The sequence below is a fragment of the Cupressus sempervirens genome, chromosome 9 (genome assembly GCF_028749045.1).
Source record: "Cupressus sempervirens isolate cs-2001-9-10 chromosome 9, ASM2874904v1, whole genome shotgun sequence".
NCBI classification, from domain to species: Eukaryota; Viridiplantae; Streptophyta; class Pinopsida; order Cupressales; family Cupressaceae; genus Cupressus; species Cupressus sempervirens.
The window spans coordinates 438,933,092-438,959,691 of record NC_143126.1 but is presented as its reverse complement, the minus strand read 5'-3'; the positions used below and the strand labels follow the sequence as shown (position 1 = coordinate 438,959,691).

The 26,600-nt window shown below is 35.2% G+C and overlaps 1 protein-coding gene across 2 annotated transcripts in view; it reads left to right on the top strand.

Annotated features, from left to right (window-relative positions):
• LOC149539185 (hydrolase family protein / HAD-superfamily protein) overlaps window positions 1-26,600 on the top strand; it is a 193,216-nt gene that overhangs the window by 61,211 nt on the left and 105,405 nt on the right. Inside the window, exon 1 of one of the 2 annotated variants that reach the window (XM_089800510.1) lies at window positions 12,667-13,234. The exons of the other annotated variant lie outside the window; for it this stretch is intronic. Coding sequence (XP_089656636.1) covers window positions 13,231-13,234 — 4 coding nt within the window. The 5' untranslated portion in view covers window positions 12,667-13,230. Of the gene's footprint in view, window positions 1-12,666; window positions 13,235-26,600 lie in introns of those variants that run through there. 2 annotated transcript variants of the gene reach the window in all.

Here is a 26,600-nt window from a genome sequence, read left to right as displayed (position 1 = left end):
GTCTTTTGAAGAGATCTGATAGCAACTTTCATAGCCATACAACTTCTCTAACACCCAAGGAAGACGCAATGTACTCTGCTTCGGTGGAACTCAAAGCTACTGAAGTTTGTTTCTGGCTAGACCAAGAAATCATACCAGATTCAAGACTGAAACAATATCTTGAAGTACTCTTCCACTTAACGGAGCTTCCAGCCCAATCAGAATTTGAATATCCAAGTAGTTCAATGTTGACTTTGTCATATTTGAATCCCATTCCAATAGTACCCTTTAGATATCTCAATATGTATTTAGTTGCATGTAAATATGTATCTTCTTAGGAGCACACATAAATTGACTCAAGGTGTGAGTTGCATAGCATATGTCCAGACAAGTATTGACCAAATACATCAGGGATCTCAAGGTGTGAGTTGCATAGCATATGTCCGGATGAGTATTGACCAAATACATCAGGGATCCAATAATTTGTCTGTAGTAAGTAGGGTCTACAGCCTCAGATTTGTTCATATCATCTTTTAGTTTGTGTAGATTTATTTCCATAGGGGTAGCAGCTGGTTTACATTCCACCATTCCAAATTTGGTAGACCTTTTACTAGTTTCCCTATAGATGATAAGGCTTGAAAGCTAAGATGACCTAGTCTCCTATGCCAGATTTCAAAGGAATTTGACTTATCATTACTAAGAGTTAAGTTTAAATTAGGATTTTGATTATTACAAAGCTTATAAAGACTTCCATCACTGACTCCAATGGAGATGGCTTTCTTAATAGTTGAGTTCTTAGTCCAAGATAGAACTCTATCTTCTTGAAATGCAATTCTGTACCCTTGATCAACAAGTCTGGAGATGGAGACAAGATTTCTTTTGATCTTTGGTACATATAGGACATTTTTGAGTTGAATTGTGATTCTAGAATTCAGTTGTATAGAACAAGAACCAATTCCTTTAATAGGGTGAGAGAAATTATCTCCAATAGTTACTTCTTCTGATTCATATTTTGAGAAGGTCTCAAATTTATCCTTAAATCCGGTGATGTGATGACAAGCTCCACTATCTATGATCCAGGTATTGTGATTAGTGTTTAATTCGCTTGAGAGAGCTACAAGAAATGCATAATTTTCTTTATTCATTTTCTCAACATTTTCTTCTTTAACTTCTGCTAAAGCTGCTTGAATTTTCTGCTTTTCTGGACATACATAATAAGAGTGACCAAGCTTATTACATTTAAAACATCTTACTTTGGACCAGTCACGTTTGTGAAATTTGTGATTTTTGTTGAAATCCTTCTTGTTACTTTTAAACTTTCTTTTCTTATTTGATTTGGTGTATAGTGCTTGAATGTCTCCCTCTTAGACCTCTGGAAGCTAGTCTAGACTCCTCTTGAGTGCATTCATTCTTTAGTTGATCAAACTTCAGAAGTTCGGGTCATGAACTTAAACCTCGTATGAAGGTTTCCCATGACAGAGGAAGACCTCTAAGAGAAATCATGCTTAGTTCCTTATCATCCACTAGATTTTGCATAGTTGCAAGTTGATCTTTTAATTCAATAATTCTTAAGAAATATGATGTTATGGATTCTCCACTTTTCATCTTTATATAAAGTAAATCTTGTTTTAAAGTTAATAATCTACTTGTATTGTTAATTTCAAATGTATTTTGAATGGAGGAGAACATTTCAAATGCAGTTTTAAGATTAGCTATAGATGGAAGTATATGATCCTTTACTAAGTCTATGAAGATCTTCATTGCTTTATTTTTATGCCTTTTCCATGTTACTTTCTCAAATTCATTTTCAGGCATGGGTAAATTTGATCCAATGTATTTTTCTAATTCCATTTCTCTTAGCACTATTAATAATCTGATTTTCCAAGATGAGAAATTTGATGCTCCATCTAGCCTATCTTCTATTCTTACATGATTCACCATTTTAATGCTTTAATTTAAAACCTCTTAACTTTTGAAGTTCAGATTAGAATGAATACTTTGCAAAAGTTTTCCTATCAGTATAGCTCTGATATAATGTTAAATATTGTGGATCTATGATAGATAAAACAATTACAAATAAATGCTTGCAGAGAATATCTTACTTGAACAATGCAGAATATGTTTGCTTTTCTATGGTAGAAATTTCAGTAATATATTTACTTATCTTTGGCAGCGATCTGAGTGATGTATTTGATTATCTTTCTCCTTTAGCAGTAATCGTAACTCTCAATTGTTGTGTAACAAATGAAATGGTGTTGATAATAGTAAGTAATGTTTCACAATACTGATACTGACTGCAGGTACTTGAATGCCGTGTAATGATACTTTCCCTATGGCAGCATGCTTTCTTATATATGCGAGTAAAGGGCATGATTCCGAAGAGTCATGTCTCTACGTAGCTCAAGGGCCACGTAGAGACATGCCTCTTTGGAGGCATGTTTAGTTTAGTCAATAACTAACATTTGTATACATGCCTGATAATATTAACAAGGCACGATACTAAAGTTTGCCGATAATATGGAGCTCAACCATTATGAAGTTTGCCGATAATAGAGAGCTCGATCATTATGAAGTCTGTCAATAATACGATCTCTACACCGTCGATAATCCATGAAGCATAACAGGGATGTAGGCATATGTATGTGTATATGTACATATATGTATGCTTATATCTCTGTGATTCATAGAAAACAACAGTAACTTCAGTATATCAAGAAATTCATATTTTGCTTCTTCTGATGCTAAACATTAACATTAAAATCAAGGAAATCAGACTGAATCTAATTGATAAAGTCTCCACCAACTAAGATCTAGTAAACTTTACGTGGTATCAGAGCCTAATTGGTAGAGAGACTATCATTTTGATTTTAAATAAAAGGAACAATATGTCAAATAATGTAAGACTGGAGGACAAACTCAAAGGAGTGAAATTCCTCTCTTGGAAAATTCGAATTACTATGATACTTGAAGAATTAGAACTCGAATCCTTTATTGAATTAGATATTTCAATTCCTGAAGATGAGGCAGAAAAAACTACTTGGAAAAGACAAAATAATAAAGCTAGGAAAATCATTGTGGATTTTGTAAAAGATCATATTCTTCCATCTATATTAGATTTAAAGAAAGCATTTGAAGTATTCAAAACAATTAAAGATAAATTTGAAATCAACAACTCAAGTAGATTGATTACACTGGAAAATCAACTAATGAATACTAAAATGAGTAAAGGGGAAACAATCTCATCATATTTTGGAAAGATTTCTGAAATTCAAAATCATCTAAATGCTATTGGAAGTAAAATAGAAGATCAAGAACTATCGATAATAGCACTTAGAGGATTGCCCTTATCATGGGAAGCATTCATTCAAGTAATTAGCAGACCTACTATACCTCCTTTTGATCAACTAAAGAATGATTGCACATCAGAAGAATCAAGGCTAATCTCTAGAGGAATTGTCCCAAATCAAGAGGCATAAAATCAAGCTCTTTTTTCAGTTTCAAATTATAAAGCCAAAAAGAGGAAATTTAAATGAAAGAAATATGACAAAAAAAAGAGAATCAAAATCACAAAAGAAATGATTTCTCTAAAGTTAAATGTTATAAGTGTGAGAAACTTGGACATACCTTCAGAAATTGTTTGGATAGGGAAAACATCTTAGCTTCTCTAGCTGTAACAAAGAAAGATGAAAATCTATTATACTACTCCAAATTATCAACTGGGATAAACTCAAATGAAAATGTGTGGATAATAGATAGCGATGCTTCCTGTCATATAACAAGATTTAGAGAGAAAATTGAAACCTTTTGAAGTTACCTTCTGAAGGTGTCACCATTGGAGATAACTCCACCCATTCAGTTTAGAGGAATTGGGACCTCTTCTATACAACAAAGGACTGGAGTTGCACTAAAATTAAAAGATGTTCTCTTTGTACTAGGCATAAAAAGAAATCTAATTTCAATTTCTGGACCAGCTGATGAAGGATTTCAAGTCACCTCCAATGAAGAGAAAGTTTTGTATTGGCCTAAAACTCAAATCTAAAAAATGCCATCACCATAGGAACCAGAGATGGGACCTTATATAAATTATGCAATATCCAGAAGCAAGGTCTTAACCTTGAAGTGACAAATTCAAATGAAGTATGACATAGAAGACTTGGACATATTGGATTTGTTCACTTCCAAATGTAGAGAAAATCACCTCTAGAACACCAAGCGTAAGCTTAAAACACAGGAATTTGTAAAGGATGTGCTCTAGGAAAGAACATTAAAAAACCTTTTCCTCCTAGTGAACACAGGTCTAAATCAGTTCTGGAACTAGTTCACTCTAATTTATGTGGGCCCATGCCAACACTATCTTTAGGAGGTTACTCTTACTACATATTCATTGATGATTACTCAAGGAAAACTTGGATTTACTTTCTAAAAGTTAAAGAATCTAATGAGGCTCTATCAAAATTTAAAGAATTCAAAGAAATTGTGGAAAATCAAACCTCAAAGTAAATTAAAACTCTAAGATCTGACAATGGAGGAGAATATACTTCCAAAAATTTCAAAGCTTTTTGTACGTCTGTTGGGATTAGGAGGGAGTATACAATACCATATAATCCTCAACAGAATGGGGTAGCAAAAAGAAAAAATAGAACCATTGTTGAATCTGCAAAAGCCATGCTTCATGATCAAAACCTACATTTTTCATTCTCGACAGAAGCCACCAATACTGCTGTATACATTCAAAACAGATGTCCTCATTCTATACTAGAAAACATAACACTTGAAGAAGTCTTTACAGGGAATAAATGTTACATCCCAAATTTTGACCTAATTTAAAACATAGCCGTTAAGGTTGACATGAAGTCAGGTGACAAATAAATTTGTTATAATCTTGCGAAATGGTAAGATGGTTAGTTGTTATAATTTCATGTGAAGATAACATGCTAGTTGGTTACTTATCACAAATTCATGGAATTGAATAGGTGGTTAGCTATTATGATTATTTATGATTAAATAACTTGTTATGGTAATATGATTTAAATGCGGAGAATTTCCTTGTAGGAAGCACATCGAAGGGGTGGAAACATTGTCAGAAAGAACTAGGCATAGGAGCATCACCATCACTGGGCAAATGGGTATGAATCGTGAATCACCATGATTGAGGACCTAGCGACTTGAACATCAAGATACAATCGATGAAACTGCATGAGCTATTAAATAAATAATTTAAAACATAAAATAATTTAATTTAATATAATACGTACCTCAAAGGATTTTAAATGATTTTTTATCTTATTATATAATATATTTATGTATGTATACAAATATAAAAATGAAGTGACACCATCGTATTATTTTATTATAATAAAATGATGCCAGCTTACGAATTTATTTACATGAATGCATATAAATATAAATTATAATAATGTTCAAATTATAATATTTAAATCTTCTTCCAACTTTTATTCTTTCATTTTTTTAAAAAACCGATTGAACACTTGGCTCATTTAATTGGTGTTCAAGAGCCAATACATTTCCTTTATGTTATGGCTTCTTGGAAGCCAAGGAGTCACATAATTCTTTTTATAAGAAGTCGTGAGGGAGAGGCGGAGGTATCCTTTTCAAGCACCCAACAACCTTTCACAAGATTCTAACTCTATTTCTCTCATTTCCGACTCTTGCATAAGTTGATAACCTGCAAACTTCAATTGGAAAATCACTACCGCCATAGCAATCCAAGTTTTATTTTATAATCTTGATTTTATAATATGTTATTCATATATACTTTGGATATTGGCACCTGAAGAATGAAGGTTGAATCATAGTGGCCAGCTAGGCACATACTACCTTGTTCATGCATACGATTTTCTGTGATCACTTCCACCTTCCACAACATCTGATTTCCTTCTTCTTAGTGCTGATATCCCTAGCAATACCAGTCTATACCTTTCAAAAAATCCTTTACACGATTTCATGCCCATTTAGATATTTTGCCGGAAATCGTGAAGTATTTTTATGTTGGAGCTATGTTAGTTATTTTGCAAGTAAAGGTGTGGCAAGTAGCTGAGCGTTCAACAAGATATCATCTCCAAATTATCCAGGTTATTTGGAACACCTGAATCCAATATTTCCAATCTGTTTTTCTTGAACAAATGGTGCAATAACATCGAATTTCATAGTAGTAAGCTACAGTATTTATCATGATGATATCTTGTTTGATATTATAAATTTGATTCTCTTAATTTAGATTTGTTCATGGCAAGTGAGAGCCAAGTAACCATAATATGAATCCATAAATCATTATGTCAATGGAGATTAGAATTAAACAATAATTTCTGCAATCTTTAAGAATATCTTTTTAAAATCACAGGTTGTGATAAGCTGGAATATATATATTCATGAATTAGTTGAGAATCAACAGATAGAGCCGATTGCTCTAAGATCCGAGCACCTAGGATTCACCAACCGTATAGCCATGGAAAAGGTGAAGATGTGAGATGGAGTCTACAATGATATAGAAATAAAAGTTAGATATGAAACATTAAATCTGGAATAATATCATTTAATAGCTCATGCATGATCATATTTATTATATTCTCCTGCTGTCAAGTTGAGTGGTGTGATTAGATACCAGGATGCTCAATGGATGACAAGATGTTCCATGTCTATTCCAGGTAGAGAGGGCCTTTCTCGTTAGAGATTGTGTGGAGATAAGTTATGGTTCGAAGTTGGGTGGTTAAACCCTTGACAATGTTTCCCCTCTCCACAAGATGTTGGACATGCATCAGGTAAAGATAAGCTATGCATTCAAACGTTTGTTGGAAATAGGTATTTTTACTTTTATGATGTATATTGAAGTAGAAGGTAAAATTAATTGAGTTGTATTATCGTTACATTTATTTCTTTAAATGAAAACAACTCTTATTGTCAATATAGTTAGCAACTAGTTAGATCGATTGATCTTCTAACTGAATGTGAAATATATTTAGTTGCGAGAGATAGATTTATTTGATGGATTGTTTATTTCAGTCTTTCATTTATAAGAATAATGATTGAGCATATTTTCTAATCTTATGTTATTGCCACAGTTAAGCAATTAGAAGGAAAGGAATAATACAGTGGTATTGATGCCCCAAATGATACAGTGGTAATTGATGCCCTAAATGATCCAATGGTAATTGATGCCCTAATTGATACCATGGTATTTGAAGCCCTAAATGATACAGTGGTATTTGATGCCCTAAATGATCCAATCGTAATTGAAGCCCTAAATGATACAGTGGTATCTGATGTCTTAAATGATCCAACGGTAATCGATGCCCTAATTGATACAGTAGTATGTCATGCTCTAAACGACATAGTGGTATTTGATGGTAATCGTCATTTGATTTTGATATAGTGGTATTTGATGGTAATTGTCAATTTATCCTAAGTGATATTTGTGGACTAATTTGGGTGATTGCAAAAGCATCCCTACATTGATTTTTCGGTTCAAATTTCATGGTATGTATATTTTAATTCTCATAGTAAATTTATTGATGATGTTTTCAGATGTTAGTTATGAGCTTTCCGTTTAAGTAATTGTAACTGTTAATCTCATTCACATGAACATAACTGATATAACTCTCTTCCTCTGAAAATGAAGTAATAATTGTATTTCTTTGAATATATTAGTTGTTAATTAAGACTTGGAAAAAGAATATGTTACATATGGTATTAGAGCATTGGGTTCAACGCTCAAACCTTGGGCCCAACACTGCTTTTGAGAAACTGAGAATGTAATGTTGAAAAAGATTTAGTTTACGTAACTGGATATTACAATCAAACTGGATAACACATTAGAAAATCATCTAGAAAAACTGGTAAGGGCTGAGATGATGGTGTGATGCATATGAAATGGATAGATGGATAAACTACAAAATTATAAAAATGAAACAGAACTAAAAAATGACATGATTGGGAAGTCGATGGTGGTGATCGGGTTGTTCATTCGCCCATTAAAATCCTTGGCCAAGGTAGATTAAAGGCATGTTTGCCTAAAATAGATTACTAAGAGGTCGGTGGTGCCAGCTGACAGAAAGATGGGTTGGTGGAAGTGTATCCTCAACCTCTACTGTTGCTGAGCAGATACTCTAACACTAGGATGCTTAGGTGGCAAGACCAAAATGGTACATGTGCCTTATCCTAGGAGGGAGGGCCATTCTCAGTAGAGAATGAGAAGATTAAACTGGGTCCAAATGTCAAGGCTTGCGCAATACAAACCAGCTCCTATAACCTTGATGAGATGTTATCTAAACCCTGATGATGGCTAAATATTTCTTTCTAGTTGAATGTTTCTAGCATTTACTTTACACAATTATATTCCTGTTCTTATGAAATGGTAGTAATATTTTGTTATCTATTTTGAACTTGAATTGAAAGAAAATAAAATTGTGAACCATGATTTTGAAAGATAATCCTTTTTGATGTTGATTAAACGACAAGGTCATTTTGTGCTCCAATATGGAATAAACGCTAGGTTGCACGGGTACCTCCCTCCCCCCTTCGGACCATGATCTGGTTTGAACCAATTCTAAGTTCGGGTTTGAACTTGGTTCGACTAGGGTCCTCTTTTCGTAGGCCTAGTTCAATCTGGTTCAAACCGGGGTTCGAACCCAGGTGAACCACATCCAAAAAATTGAACCCAGTTCGAACCCGCGACTACGAATGTGATTTTAAGTGTTTTATTTGATATTTTGTATAATTTTTTGGTGTCCATGTCACCTAAAAAGGTGTTATTAATTGGTTTTGTGTCCTCTCATTGTCATTTGATGTTTCTAAATAGGTTATTTTGTCTTAAAGGAGAGCACATAAGTTTTTGAGCAAGCATCCAGTTGTGCAAAGAGGAATTTGAAGATTGATTTGTTGGTGTTCTTCAAGTGTTTGTGCATCATTCATACACATTTTCAAACTTGCAATGGCTGAAAAAGGTAAGATCTTATTCCATTTGCTATTGTTTTTGTTCTAGTTTTTTCATTTTTTCATTTCTCTTTCAATCGTCATATGTTCTTGAATCTTTTCCATTATTCCAAAATTTGTCATTTTCTTGCATATAAATTATGAACATGTATCTAATTTCTTGCCATAGGGAAAGAAATGTCATCTAGCTCTTCATCAGTAGGCAACACCGAACAAAGAAAGGAACCCAACTCTGATTCTCCTCTATGGAAGTATGTAGACATTATAAAACCCCTTCTAGGAGGTGGTGCATTCTGTTGGAGATGTCGGGGACGTGTTGTAGAAAGAAATAGTTCATATTATCGTATGGTAGGTCATTTATGTGATTATACTGGAAGAGGAGTCAAGAAATGCCCTGGCAAAAAAGGTGCCCCTATACCAAATCAAACTGTGTTAAAATATATTGAAGAGCATGAGGCAGGGCAACAAAACTCAGTAGCAATAAAAGTAAAAGAGCAAAGGGAATGCAACCCTCCTTAGATGTTATAATACAAGACTACCCCTTCGTCAGTACTGCAGCGGACACTGACACTAAATCTGTCCCCATTGTACACAAAAGAAAGGGGCCACTAGAAACTTCTTTTCAAAATAAGGCACGGGAAATTGTTGACATTAAGGTGGGAAGATGCCTGTATGCAAATGGGTTGTCTTTTAATGTTGTCCGCTCTCCATTTTGGAAGGACATGTTGAGGGGTGCCAATGAAGTTCCAAAAGGGTATTGTGGCCTCAGGTATGAGAAAGTGCGCACCACCTTGTTGGATGATGAGCTCCAATGGATTGAAAATCAATTGAAGCCTAGAAGGGACTCATGGGTTGAGATAGGGGTGACAATTGTTTCAGATGGTTGGAAGGATTCCAGGAACCGTCCCTTGATCAATGTCCTTGCGGTGTCCCCTAAAGGGGCAATGTTTTTGAAAGCGGTGGATTGTGAGGGCAAAGTAAAAGATGGGCCATTTATTGCTGATATCCTAATTGAGGCCATTGAACAAGTGGGTGCAAGAAACGTTGTCCAAGTCATAACGGACAATGTAAAGAATTGTAGAGCAACAGGTTTGTTGGTTGAATCACGATATCAACATATCTTTTGGACACCTTGTGCAGTCCATTCACTCAATTTTATGCTGCAAAAGATTGGAAACCAAATTGAGTGGATCAAAACAGTGTATGAAGAGGCTGAGGACATAATTATGTTTGTCACAAACCACCACATGACTCAATCTCTTTTCAGGAACTACTCAAAATTGGAGCTATTGAAGGTAGATGAACTTGAGCTCAAGTTAGTAATTTAATTTTTAATATTTGACAATTTCTGATTTTTCATATTTTACTTGTGCAATTGCCAATGTATATAAAGTTTTCTTAGTTTTCTAAAATATGTACCTAGTAGTTGTTTTTTGCTCTAATTTATGTCACAGGTTGCTGAGACCCGTTTTGCATCACATATAATCGTTTTAAGACGATTTGTGCAAGTGAAAGATGCACTTCAAGGTATGGTAATCAGCCACAATTGGGGTGTATGGAAGAAAAAGAACATTGAAAGGGCAAACAAAATAAAGGATAGGCTATTGGCTGAGTCATGGTGGGAATGTGTGGAATGGCTCCTTAAGATCACCGAGCCCATTATGAGCATGCTCAGGTACGCTGGCATGGATAGGCCTTGCCTTGAAGAGATCTATGATGGCATAGACTCAATGATTGAGAAGATCAGGCAAGTTATAAATGAGGAGGAGCAAGATCCACAAGAGAGCATTTTCAAACAAGTGCAAAAAATTATCAATGACAGATGAAACAAAATGACCACTCCATTACATTTGATTGCCTATGCCTTGACCCCCAAATACTATAGCTCACAATATTGTGACCTACCAGGAAGGTTGCCACCATATAGAGATATGGAAGTGTCTGAGGGGTACTAGGCAGCATTTAGAAGAATATTTCCTGATGATGATATGAGAGATGTAATCATGGATGAGTTCATACAGTTTGTCAATGCTAGAGGTTTAAGTAATGATGCTCTTCATCATTGGTTCAAGAAGGATGCTCATGGTTGGTGGTACCTCCATGGCCAAAAATTCCAAACATTGCAGCCCCTTGCAATCAAAGTTATATCACTAGTAAGTTTTATTTTTGAAAAATTAGCTCACTTTATCTTCAAAAGAATCATGATTAGATAGTGATTTAAATTTTTTTATATGATTGAATTAATTTTCTTTTAATTGCTTACCCTATGTTGTCTTTATAGGTTGCTAGTTCTTCTGCATCAGAAAGAAATTGGAGCACCTATTCTTTCATCCACTCAGTGAAGCACAATAGGTTGCAATAAAAAAAAGCAGAGAACCTGGTATTTGTGCATAACAACTTGCACCTTCTTTCACACAAGAGTCAAGAATACAAAGAAGGGAAGACAAAGAAGTGGGATGTAGGTGCAGAGATTGTGGACTTGGATGCCTCCACTGCTGGGTTTACAATTGATGATTTTGATGACTTTGATGTCAATATCATTGTTGATTTTGTTGCTGATCCCATTGGTCTTAGTGCAAGTAATATCAGAGGTGGAGAAGAAGGAGATGAAGAAGAAGATGAAGAAGAAGATGAAGAAGAAGAAGATGAATATGAAGAAGATGAAGATTGAAGAACTTAGAACTAAAAATTCTGAATTTTAATAGATTTTCATTCCATTAGTTAAACTATGAACGTGAAACAATGATACTTGAACTTGATATTTTAAATGTTTTGAATCTTTGATGTTGGAGTTGATTGAACTATGTTACTATATGATGGTATGGTCACTATGATATGTTACTGTTTATGGTGTTTTAAAGTTCTTGTTTTTAAATGTGTTTATGCTACTATGCTACATTCTAATTTTAACTCATGCTTCATAAAAATGTGTATATATATATTTTTATAATTTTTATATGTTTTTGTACTAACAAACCCAAACGAATCCAAACCCCTTTCCAAAATTTTGTCGAACTTGTGAACCGGTTCTCGAACTTCAAACTTGGAACCGAACCTGAACCGACAACTTAGAATAAACGCAATTGCATAAATGAAACTATCAATGAGTTAAACTTTTGTTTGGCTTAAGTTTTTCCTTGAAATAATTACATTGACAAGATGGGCATAAAGCCTAGGTCACACAAATGGAATAGATAAACTTCCTAAATATTTACAAGTGAATGATGAGCATGCTTATATGAGCTACTCGATAAGAATCTTATGAGAATTTGTTTCTGATGCTTATGGATATAACAAGACAAACTGAGCTATTTATATTGTTTAAGGACGAAGTATATTTCTGTCATGGGATGATTATTTTGATGAAATGTTATTGTGATAAGATGGGCATGAAGGCCGAGGTTACATAAATGGAAAACATGGATCTATTAACCTTTTTCAGGTGATCTGTAAGTTTGCAAGGATGATCTACTCATTAATGAGTGCCATATGCTAGATGATATGTATAAGTTACTTCAATTATGTATCTTACTCTTAGTTATTGAACCTTGAAAAATTCTCTTATATGAAGATATCAATATGGGAATCAAACTAATAATATGATGATTGTCTACATGAGTATGACAGGAATATGAAATGGAATATGCTACAACATGGTCAACTCAAGTGATGCTAAGGTAACCACAAGTACGGTAAAGTGAACTCAGGTGAGTGTGTTTAATTTTATAATATCATTCTAGAAGTATTGAAGTAAAAATAGACCTTGATTTAGATTTTGATCCAATTTTGAAAAGAAATGATGTCATATATATAAATCTTTTTGGAATATTCTTTTAGTGTCTAAAATTGTAGAGATCATTGAGGACGATGAAACACAAAGCGGAATGGTACGTTATATTCCAATTTTAAATGCTCCTTTATAATGTTCGTTACAATTTCAAGTTCTTCGAGGACGATGAAACACAAGGGGAATGGTATGTTACATCCCAATTTTGGCCTAATTTAAAATATAGCCGTTAACGTTCACATGAAGTTAGTTGACAATTAAATTTGTTATAATCCTACGAAATGGTAAGATGGTTAGTTGTTATAATTTTATGTGAAGATAACATGCTAGTTGATTATTTATCACAAATTCTTGGAATTGAATAGGCGGTTAGCTGTTATGATTATTTATGATAAAATAACTTGTTATGGTAATATGATTTAAATGTGGAGAATTTCCTTGTAGGAAGCACGTCGAAGAGGTGGAAACATTGTCAGAAAAGAATTGGGCACAAGAGCATCACCATCATTGGGCAAATGGGTATGAATCATGAATCACCATGGTTGAGGACCTAACGAATTGAACATCAGGATACAATCGATGAAACCGCATGAGCTATTAAATAAATAATTTAAAACATAAAATAATTTAATTTAATATAATACGTACCTCAAAGGATTTTAAATAATCTTTTATCTTATCATATAATATATTGATGTACGTACACATAGATATAAAAAACGAAGTGACACCATCGTATTATTTTATTATAATAAAATGATGCCACCTCACTAATATACTTACATAAACGTATATAAATATAAATTATAATAATATTTGAATTATAATCTTCAAATCTTCTTCCAACTTTTATTCTTTCTTTTCTTTTTAAAATCGATTGAACACTTGGCTCATTTAATCGGCGTCCAAGAGCCAATACATTTCCTTTATGTTATGGCTTCTTGGAAGCCCAGGAGTCACATAATTCCTTTTATAAGAAGTCATGAGGGAGAGGTGGAGGTATCCTTTTCAAGCACTCGGCAACCTTTCACAAGATTCTGACTCTATTTCTCTCATTTCTGACTTTCTTGCATAAGTCTATAACCTGCAAAGTTCAATTGGAGAATCACTGCCGCCATAGCAATCCAAGTTTTATTTTATAATCTTGATTTCAAAATATGTGATTCATATATACTTTGGATATTGGCGCTTGAAGAATAGAGGTTGAATCATAGCGGCCAACTAGGCACATACTACCTTGTTCATACTTATGATTTTCTGTGATCACTTCCACTTTCCACAACATCCGATTTCCTTCTTCTTAGTGCTGATATCCCTGCCAATACCAGTCTATACCTTTCAAAAAATCCTTTCCACGATTTCATGTCCATTCAAATATTCTGCCATAAATCGTGAAGTATTTTTATGTTAGAGCTGTGTTAGTTATTTTGCAAGTAAAGTTGTGGAAAGTAGCTGAGCGTTCAACAATACATCATCTCGAAATTATCCAGGTTATGTGGAACACCTGAATCCAATGTTTCCAGTTTGTTTTTTTTGAACAAATGATGCAATAACATCGAATTTCATAGTAGTAAGCTACAATATGTATCATGATGATATCTTGTTTGATGTTACAGATTTGATTCTCTTAATTTAGATTTATTCATGGCAAGTGAGAGCCAAGTAACCATAATATGAATCCATAAATCATTATGTCAATGAAGATTAGAATTAAACAATAATTTCTGCAATCTTTAAGAATATCTTTTTCAAATCACAGATTGTGATAAGTTGGAATATATATATTTATGACTTAGTTAATAATCAACAGATAGAGCCGATTGCTTTGAGATTCGAGCACCTAGGATTCATCAGCCGTATAGCCATGGAAAAGGTGAAGTGGTGAGATGGAGTCTACAATGTCATAGAAATAAAAGTTAGATATGAAACATTAAATTTGGAATATCATTGAATAGTGCATGCATAATCATGTTTGTTGTATTCTCTTGTTGTCAAGTCGAGTGGTGTGATTAGATACCAGGATGCTCAGTGGATGACAAGATGTTCTATGTCTATTCCGGGTAAAGAGTGTAATGTCCCCTTTTTAGCATTCATAGCATGATGTTTTCGTTAGCCTATTTCCCCACAGTCCCGTAGGCTAACCAGGACATTAAAGGGACTTAGAGGCCATTTGGCCTAGATAGTTTCAATTGCAGGTCTTTCTGAGGGGTTTTGAGGCAACTTTGGGCATACTTACTATTTATAGTAAGTCATCTTGGCCATGGTCGGACATCCAGTGGCAGCGGTATGTCGATGGTAATTGTCTAAAATCGACAAGAAGATTTGTTTATCATTGATAAGATTTGTTATGCATTAATAAAGCTATTTTATAAAGTTAAATTTAAATATTTAACTTTATTAATGCATAAACTATAGTTTGTGGGAAATATTTAAATTAAAAGAGTCCCCTTTATTTTATAACACATTGGAGACATAAGTTACATAAAGGGAGTTATGTTTTATCTCACATTTAGAAAACGAAAGACTGAGCTCTTGTGAGAACACTATAAAAGAAATGGAAGAGCTTCTTTTTAGTATGCTTGGATAAAGATTAATGTTATGTTGCTGGATATTTGTTTATCGGGCTTGGAGGACGGAATCCCTCTTTGCTAGCATTCTCTTCACTGATGAAAGACACAGTCAGGAGGATTAACGGTGTTTCCAAACATACTGGGTTTCATAAAGTGTTTTGCTACAGTACGGATGAATAATGTTTTGCTACAGTGCGGATGAATAGTGAATTTGCTATAGTGCGTGAACAGTATTTGCAACAAGTTTATTGTTTATTCTTGCTGATTTGAGGGTTTGGAAGGTTGCCAACTACATCTGCAAAAATACTATAGCAACTAATTCCAAATTTCTTTTGTCAAATTTTAATACTTTTGCATTGTAGTTGTTGAATACGAGACTGATATTTGTCGCAGCATGTTAAACAATTGTATGAGCACATTTACATGGCAAAAATCAATATTTAATTAGCAAATAAGAAGTTTCAGATTTTCCTATATATTGTAGTATGTGTGCCAAGTGTTTGACAAAAATGCTATGTTGAGTTATTAAGAAAATTAATTGATATCATAAAGTAGCTTGCGAGTTTCTTTATTTGGGAAAAATAGGGGAGGATATTATAGGGAGAGCCTTTCTCGTTAGAGATTGTGTGGGGATAAGTTATGGTCCAAAGTTGGGTGGTTAAGCCCTTAACAATGTTTCCCCTCTCCACAAGATATCGGACGTGCATTAGATGAAGATAAGCTATGTATTCAAATGTTTGTCGGAAATAGGTATTTTTACTTTTATGATGTATATTTAAGTAGAAAGTAAGATTAATTGAGTTGTATCATCGTTACAATTATTTCTTTAAATGAAAACAACTCTTATTGTCAATGTACTTAGCAACCAGTTAGATCGATTGATCTTCTAACTGAATGTGGAATATATTTATTTGCGAGAGATAAATTTATCTGATGGATTGTTTATTTCAGTTTTTCATTAATAAGAATAATGATTATGAGCATATTTTCTAATCGTATGTTTTTGCCATAGTTAAGCAATCAGAAGGAAAGGAATGATCCAATGGTATTGACACCCCAAATGATATAGTGGTATTAGATGCCCTAAATGATGTAATGGTAATTGATGGCCTAATTTATATAGTGGTATCTGAAGCCCTAAATGATACAGTGGTATCTGATGCCCTAAATGATCCAATGGTAATTGAAGCCCTAAATGATACTGTGATATCTGATGCCCTAAATGATTCAATGGCAATCGATGCCCTAATTGATACAGTGGTATGTGATGCCTTAAACGATATAGTGGTATTTGATGGTAATCATCATTTGATTTTGATATAGTGGTATTTGATGGTAATTGTCAATTTATCCTAAATGATATTTGTGGACTAATCTGGGTGATTGCAGAAGCATCCCTACATTGATTTTTCAGTTCAAATTTCATGGTAAGTAGATTTTAATTTCCATTGTAAATTTATTAATGGTATTTTCAGATGTTATTAATGAGTTTTCCTTTTAAGTAATTGTAACTGTTAATCTCATTCACACGAACATAACTGATATAACTGTCTTCCTATGAAAATGAAGTATTAACTATATTTTTTTGAATATGTTAGTTGTTAATTAAGACCTGGAAAAAGTGTATGTTATAATAAACCTGACTTAAGTCACCTCAGAATTTTTGGTTGCTATAATGTTCCCATTGTAAAATAAATTTTATTTAAGCTATTGTTATTGGGCTGATTGATTTAATATATTTCGAACCCATTTTTATTTTTGTTTTTGTAGTTGTGTTGCTGTCGGCTACCTTTGTACACGCTCGAAATGTTCTCCTCGACGGGTATTTAAGCATAGCTTGTAGGTAGTCATTAGGTATGCATTTTGGATTATTTTCTTTATACTATAAAATCCTGTTCGAGTTCTGGTTAGTTTGTCATTTCGGAAGTGAAAGATCTTCCCTATTTGGCTCTTGTAGTTTCGGTTGGATTCAACCGTCACCCTATTCCGTTGTTGCATGTAATACTTCGCTCGGATCAGGCAAATCAAAGCACCATTTATTGGCAAATATCAATTGAAGGTTATTTATGTTCAAATCTTTATTCTTATTTGGATTTATTTCATGAATTTGGATCCTTATGTTTGTGGTTATAGGAATTAGCATTCCCCTTCTGTTCTGTACATCATTTGTCACTATAGCTTAACACAATTAGCCGTACATCTTCCCATCACCGTCCCATATGGCCATCTAGGCCTATCGTACGACCATTTCCTTGTCTCTTGCTTCATCTGCAACAACCGTACGACTTACTCTAGCCACCATACGACAATCTCTTTCCTACTGTATGACCTTTATCCATACGGCCAACTATATACTCGTCTACCATATGGAACCCACTTCCTTGACTCACACCATACGACAATCAACCAATTGCATACCGTACGACATCTGGATTTTCAGCATATGGCCATCAACACACATCGTATGACTTGTCTCTTCCCCTTCCAACTGGGTGTACAGACTCACATGCATTGTACGACCATTTCAATGGTTTGAAATCTGAATTCTGAATTGAACAAAAAAATCATCAAATAAAGGGAACATAGGGAACAGATCATTACAATGGTATCAAAGCTTCGATTCTACCAGCCTGTGAACAGTGAATAAGAGTTTATAGCCAGAAGAGAAGAAGAACCCATTCTGTTGATAGAATGGATGCCGAACTCATGGTATTTCTGAGAGAACTTTCCAGGAATTAGGCATAGATCAATAATACTTAGCGACTTATGGAAGAGACTCTCAAGAAGTTGGCAGACAATAAAATATTTGGAGAACAAAATGGTCATAGTGCGGACTCGGTGTTGGGTAAAACAAACTCTCATCTAGCACGCTCTTGACCTTACATGCTGTCTTTTCCACCACGGACAGAGACACCAGCTGGAGGGAAGCAACCTACCTTTGAAGAAATGCAAGAACAATTGAGAGAAGACTGGAAGAATGCCAATTTTGAGGAAGATATATCCTACAAAGATTATGTAGATCTAAGAATGAGATATTTCGGGAGGCGGAAACAAATGATATTTTAATGATGATCTTAGGAAGAAGTTGAGTAAAGTAAATCTATCACCATTTGACAGATTTGGATCCATATTTGCACAAGCGTGGGTAATGAAGGCAGATACTTACTTCTAGCTTAATTCCATCCCAGAAGAAGAAGCAATTAAATTTGTGGCCTTACACTTGGAGGGAGTTGCGCATGAATGGTGGCATCACAACACTATCACACTGGAGCATGATCAAATAAATACCTATGCGGAATTCACTTACAGATTGATAGATGAATTTGATGGTAAAGATCCGGAACTCAATTTCAAAGATTTGGCACAACTGAGGCAAATTGGATCGGTTGACCAGTACATTGTAGAATTTCAGAAATTTTTTGTTTTGGTCATGGACATTTCTGAACGAAGACGGATAGTGCTCTTCATGGACGCATTGACAAAATTGCTAAAAGGATGGGTAAAAGGGTTTAATCCTGCCACCCTGTCGGAGGCTATTAAAAAGGCAAGGAGTGTAGCATCATCAACGATGTCATCCTTATGAAGTTACCTACATTCCAAACTGTTGGTGTTTTCAAGGGACAAAGATAACAAACCTCCACCGAGAAAGCCATATGTGGATGAAGCTACCAGACATGAGCTTTGAAGGAAGAAACTATGTTTCAACTGCAAAGGACTACGAGAACCTGGGCACATATACCTCATGAAAGGAAAGATCTACTACATTGAAGTCATACATTGAAGTCATGTTAGATTGTAAGTACGAATAGCAAGAAACACCCTCTAAAGACAACCAACATCACGATGACACCAACATGGCTAGTTTGAACTGTATGGAAAGAATTGCAGCATTGGTGCGGCACGGAGGAACTATCGCCCTAGCCGGTAGCCCAAGGTGCATAGTGTTTCATGTATGGGGAACCCTTCAAGGACAAAGGGTTATGGTGATGTTCGATAGCAGAGCTACTCTAAACTTCATAAACTCCTCTCTGGTGAAATGAAGAGGTCTACCTACGGAGACGCACGCAGGATTTCAGGTTAAGGTTGTCGGAGGGACTCTTCTACCCTGCACACACACCTTGTCCCTTAGCCAAGTATAACAATGGTGACTCACATAGTGACCGAGGATTTCTTCATAGTGGACCTTGATGATATAGAGGTTATTCTAGGCATACAGTGGATGGAGACACTTGATGAATACACTCAGAGCTTCAAACAGATGGACTTCACTTTTGTTTTCGATGGAAAGAAGGTTGTTCTCCGTAGAATGCCAAATGAAGTTCCGAAGGAAGTTTCTGCACATTAAATGGAGGCAAATTTTCGACGTGATGACGTTGCTTGGGCTGCACATTGTTTTGTCTTGGCAGAACCCATAAAAGGGCAATAGACACCTCCCTAGGATGATGATCTCTAGAATATTTTGAGTGAATATGATAAAGTTTTTATTGACATTCCTCCTGGCATACCACCTCATTGAGGGTTTGAACATACTATTGAGTTGGAAGCTGGAGCCAAGCTGGTCATAACCACACTCTACCGCCATCCCAAGGAATTCAAAGATGAGATTGAAAAGACTATTTAGGAACTGCTACAGAAAGGGTGGATCCGTCCCAGTTCTAGTCCATTTGTGTCATTAGTGGTATTGGTCAAAAAGGATGAGATGAAGCGCATGTGTGAACTACCGTGCATTGAACAAAAAACAATAAAGAATAGATATCTCATTCCAAGGATAAATGAGTTGCTGGATGAACAGTCTATTTTTCAAAAATAGATCTCCATTCTGGATACCATTAGATCCGCATGAGGGAGGAAGACATGGAAAAAATGACCTTTTGTTGTCACTATGGGCATTATGAGTTCCTAGTCATGCCATTCGTATTAACAAATGCACCTGCTACATTCCAATCATGCATGAATCACATTTTCAACAAACAATTGCATAAGTACTTACTAGTATTTTTTGATGATATTTTTTTTTATAGCAGGACATGGGAAGAGCACCTGAAGCATCTAGATTAAGTCCTAAGGATCATGAAGGATTAGTCTTTGTTTGCTAAGCAATTCAAGTGTGAATTTGGTATGATAGAAATATTGTACTAGGACATGTTGCTAGTAAATATGGTGTTCAAGTCCATTAGGAGAAGATTTAGGCTCTCCTTGATTGACCTCCTCTAAAATCACTCACGGAGTTGCAAAGATTTTCGGACTGTGCAATTATTACCGGAGGTTTGTAAAGGGGTTCTCTTAGCTCAGCGCACCACTAATAGATTTGACAAGAAAGGGTTCCTTCCAGTGGAATGAAAAAGTACAACTCACCTTTGATAAGTTGAAAGAAGCAATGAGCACTTGTCTTGTACTTGCATTGCCTGATTTCACTCAACCTTTCATTTTGGAGTGTGACGCATTTGGAGAAGGCATTGATGCAATACTGATGCAAGATAGACACCCGATAGCCTATGAAAGCAGGAAGCTCATGCAAATAGAACGCTTATATTCCATTTATGACAAAGAGATGTTGGCCATTGTGCATGCACTAACCAAGTGCCGACAGTATCTGGGGGTGCCAAGTTTGTTGTTCGTACGGATTACAATAGTCTGAGATTTTTTCTGGAGCAATGGGATTTGAATGAGAGGCAACAAAAATGGTTAAGCAAGGTTCAGGCTTCTGATTTTGACATTAAATATGTACAAGGAAAGAACAATGTGGTTGCAGATGGTTTGTCCAAAAAACTCGCTATTTGCTTACTGACCTAGATTTCAGCTGATTGGAAAGCACATTTATTAGTAGAATATTCCAAAAATACATTTTTCTTGTGAGCTAATGGATGACAATACCCAAGATGATCGGTACAAAGTGATGGATGACATCATTTACTATATTAATCGGGTATTTTTAGTGTCGAAATCCAAATTGAAGCAGAAAATCTTGAGGGAAGTCCATGACTCACCCTTGGCAGGACACTCGAGCTTCCTCAAACCTTACAGACATCTCAGGGAGAGGTTTTCATAGAAGGGTCTTAAAGATGACATATTGCAGTATATAAGAGAGTGTGCGGTTTGCTAGTAGAACAAATCCAAACATTCTCTATCTGTCGGGTTACTACAACCTCTGTCAATTCCAGAACAGAAGTGAGAAAGTATCTCGATGGATTTCATTACTGGACTCCCCAAGTTGAATGCAAAGGATTGTATTTATGTGGTGGTTGACAGATTGATGAAGTACGCGCATTTCTTCGCCACCTCTTCAGACTTTCAGGCCGCACAGGTAGCCGATCTATTTTTTAGAGAAGTTTTTTCATCTGCACAGGTTACCTCGAAACATTGTCAGTGATTGGGATGTACGATTTATTAGTATCTTTTGGATAGAACTATTTTGATTGATAGGAACATAATTGTTGCCAAGCACTAATTATAACTCTCAGACAGACGAACATACGAAGATTGCGAACAAGTGGCTTGAAGGTTACCTTCGGAATTATGTTTCGGCACAACAACGGGCTTGGGTCAAATAGATGCACCTAGGAGAATATTGTTACAATACCACTTACAACATGTCCATCGGAATGACACTATTAAAAGCACTATACAGGTATGAACCCCTTTCCTTCATCAACACAATTCTGGGGGACAATTACGCATGAAGGGCGAGGGATTGGCTTCAGGAGGGATACAACATACTGAGATGCTTGAAGGAAAACTTACAACAGACACAGAATCAACAGAAAATCTACACCAACAGACATAGAATCGAGAGAACTTTCGAAGTAGGAGACTTGGTCTATCTCAAACTTCAACCATATAGGTAGTTCTCACTGAAGGAAAAGGGTAAAGAAAAATTGAAGCCATGATTTTATGGTCCTTATCGGGTAGTTCATCGCATCAATGAAGGTGCCTATGAGTTGGAACTTTCAGAGGGGAGTCGTATTCATACCGTTTTCCATGTTTCCTGCCTTAAGAAAGCTGTGGGATAGAATGTCATGGTAGCGGCAGACCTTCCACCGCCCAATGATGAATGAAAGCTCGTATTGGAACGATTCGAGATCATCGAAGTATGCGAGAAGACCTTGTGCAATTGCATTGTGAAGGACTATTTGGTACGTTGGAAACACTTATTGTTGGACGGCGCGATGTGGGAGGGCGAGCACATTTTACAGCATCTAGCATTGCATTTGCTTGAGGACAAGCAAAATTTGAGATGGGAGGACTGTAATGTTCCCGTTATAAAATAAATTTTATTTAAGCTATTGTTATTGGGCTAATTGATTTAATATATCTCAAAACCATTTTTATTTTTGTTTCCGTAGTTGTGTTGCCGTTAGCTATCTTTGTACACCCTTGGAAAGTTCTCTTCAACGGGTATTTAAGCACGGCTTGTAGGTAGTCATTAGGTATGCATATTGGATTATTTTCTTTATGCTATGAATTCTTGTTGGAGTTCTAGTTGGTTCGCCATTTCGGAAGTGAAAGATCTTCCCTATTTGGCTCTTGCGGTTTCAGTGGGATTTTACCCTCACCCTATTCCGTTGTTACATGTAATACTTCACTCGGATCTCACAAATCAGAGCACCATTTCTTAGTAAATATCAATTGAAGTTTATTTGTGTTCAAATCTTTATTCTTGTTTGGATTTATTTCATGAATTCAGATCCATAAATTTGTGGTTACAAGTATTAACATTCCCTTTCATTCCGCACATCATCCGTTATTGTAGCTCAGCACAATTAGCCATACATCATCCCATCACCATCCTGTATGACCATCTAGGCCTACTGTACAACCATTTCCTTGTCTCCTGCTTCATCTGTAGCAACTGTACAAGTTACTCTAGACACCGTACGATCCTCTGTTTCCTACTGTATGACCTTGATCCATACGGCCAACTACATACTCCTCTACCATACAACACCCACTTCCTTAACCCACACAGTACGACCGTCACCCAATTGCATACCGTACGACATCTGGATGTTCAACATATGGCCATCAACACACATCGTACGACTTGTCTCTTCTTCCAACTAGGTGTACGTACTCACCTGCATTGTATGGCCATTTCAATGGTTTGAAATCTGAATTGCAATTGAACGAAAAAATCATCAGATAGAGGGAATATAGGAAACGGATCATTACAGTTGCCCTATTTATATTCACATACCTAAAGAAAGAAGAGTCATGTTAGAACCTTCTGAAAAGAAGGAGATATTTGTTGGGTATAGTGAAAACTCAAAAGGGTATAGAGTTTATGTCCTTGGACAAAGATCACTTCAAGTAAGTCGAGATGTCATATTCGAGGAAAATTCTGCATCAAAACTTTTCACAAATACAAATGATGAGCCTCTTACAAACTTAGATGAAAATCCACCAACTGAAATTCAGAGGGAGATCACATCAGAAGGAAATTAACCATCACTAGATGCAAAAGATAGAGATACCTCCAATATCAAGAAAAGACCATTATGGGAAAGAAAAATGTTTGAAGAAAATAATGTTGAACCAGATGAAATTTCCAGGGAAAGCAAGAAAACCGGAAACAAATATTGTTATACTGCTTTAGTAACTGAGCTTACAATATTTGAACCAACAATTGTTGAAGAAGCCTTGACTTGTCAAGCATGGAAAGATGCTATGGTTGAAGAATATCAGTTGATACTACAAAATGATGTCTGGGATATTGTACCTAGACCTAAAGACGAATCAGTTGTTTCTTCTAAATGGCTATATAAAATCAAATATGCAACAGATGGTAGCATTGAGAAACATAAAGCAAGGTTTGTTGCTTGAGGGTTTTCCCGGAAGGCAGGCATTAATTATGAAGAAACTTTTGCTCCGGTTGCTCGTTATACCTCAGTCAAGACAATTATTGCAATTGCAATAGCTAAAGGATGGAAGATACACCAAATGGATGTGAAGACTACATTCTTAAATGGAGTCATAAATGAAGAAGTATGAACAACCTGAAGGCTTTATTATAAAAAATAAGAATCTATATGTGTGCAAACTCAAGAAAGCTCTTTATGGTCTTAGACAAGCACCTCAAGCTTGGTATGAAAGAATAGACAGATACCTCATTAAATTAGGATACTCAAAGAATGAAGCCGATCCTAATATATACTTTGAAATCTCTAATGATGATATGTTAATACTTGTTTTATATGTTGATGATCTATTGATAATAGGAAATGATCATCTAATTGAAAGATGCAAATAGGATCTTATAGCAGAATTTGAAATGAAGGATCTAGGTCTACTACATTATTTCTTGGGCCTAGAAGTATGTCAAAAGAAAGATCACATATTTCTAAATTAGGGTAAATACACTCGGGACATCTTGACTAGATTTGGAATGATGGACAACAAACCACTTGCAACTCTAATGGAAACTAATGTACACAAACCAAAAGAGGAAGCAATACATTCAAAATATATTGATCCCACACTCTATAGACAAATTATTGGGTCACTCATGTATTTGGTAAATACTAGGCCCGATATATGCTATGCCACAAATGTATTAAGTCACTTTATGTGTGAACCCAAGAAGATACATCTAATGGCAAAAAAATACATTTTGAGATATTTACGTGGCACTGTATGTTGAGATCAAACTTGAAGGTTATATTGATTTTGATTGGGTTGGATGTTCCATAAACCGCAAGAGTACAACTGGATGCTGCTTCAATCTTGGATCAGCTATGATATCATGGCTCAGTAGAAAGCAACCTATAGTTGCCTTGAGCTCTACCGAAGCTGAATACATGGCAGCCTCCATGGCAACACGTGAAGCAGTGTGGTTACGGAAGCAATTATTTGGAAGGAAATTAGATCCCACTGTGATTCATTGTGATAACCAGAGCGGCATCAAACTCTCCGCTAATCTAGTGTTCCACAATCAATCTAAGCACATCGAAACTCCATACCACTATATTAGAGACATGGTTGACAAAAATATGATCAAGCTGATCTATATTAGCACTGATGAACAAAATGCTGATATATTTACCAAGCCTCTTGCAAGAATGAAAATAGAGTACTTCAGAGGTAAACTTGGTATGACAAATTTGAAATTGTAATTTGTAAATTTATATGTTAATGAATATTGAAAATTAGATTGCTTGCAAACTTGTAAAATGAAAGGTGATGATCTTTCATATGTGTATAAGGTCACTATTGTAAGGTGACGATTTTATTAATAGTTGACCAACCTTCTAACACCTAAAATGTTGAAGGAAAGTGTTATCATTGTTCTTTGGGTTGGATTTTGCTGGACACATTGATAATCATCATAGCTCTTTGGGCCAGCTTTTGTCGGACACCATGAAAATTATTATTATGGTTATTCAAGTCAGATTTTGACGGACATATTAACCATCATGGTTCTTCGGATACCATAATTTGTTAAAACCACGTTGAGTGGTACTTATGTATATTTATGTATATATAAATGTTTCAAACCTTCATTGCTAAAGAGGGAGTATTAAGAATGTTAGTAGTTAAGTGTATTGAAACATTTGCTTAGAAGTTAGTAGTTGATATATATATATATATATATATATATATATATATATATATATATATATATATATATATATATATATATATATATATATATATCATTATAATTGATGTCACTATAATACTACAATGTTTCCATTCTTAAATGCATTATCATTGTAATCTTATGCATTCGGATATGAAGATATCGATTGCATCTTATAAATTGTTCACCACCGCTAAGTGATGCAGAGAGCATAACTAAGAAGCTTCAAATGGTCTTACTACTCTTGAAATCAACCAATTGGCTATCACATCTTCAACCTTATTAAAGGTTTCAGCACATTCCAATCCTCCAATGGATCAAAGAAACACACTCCAACTTCACCAAGAATCCAACGACAAAAAACCAAACTTGCCCACTTTATGGGTTTTGCACCAATCTCTCACAACTAGGTCAATACTAGGAAAACGTGCTAGGAGTTTGTCCCAAGGGTTCTAAGATGTTAAATGATCTTAGGACACCTATTTACCATAGACTGCACCACTGGTTTGAATCATAAGCTCGTACAAAGCCTCAAACCCCAATTTGGCCTAGTAGCCTTGTGAGCCCCTTTTAGCCCTCCTAAAATGGCTTTTTGGATCTAACTTCATAAAGTTTCAAACAAAACCCCAAAAAAATTAGGTTTTTGAATACCCTTTTCAAAGTTACATCAAACCCCAAAGCACCAAGTTCTAGCCCTACTTCAGCATTCCCTTTCCTTCACAAAGCAACATAGACCTAA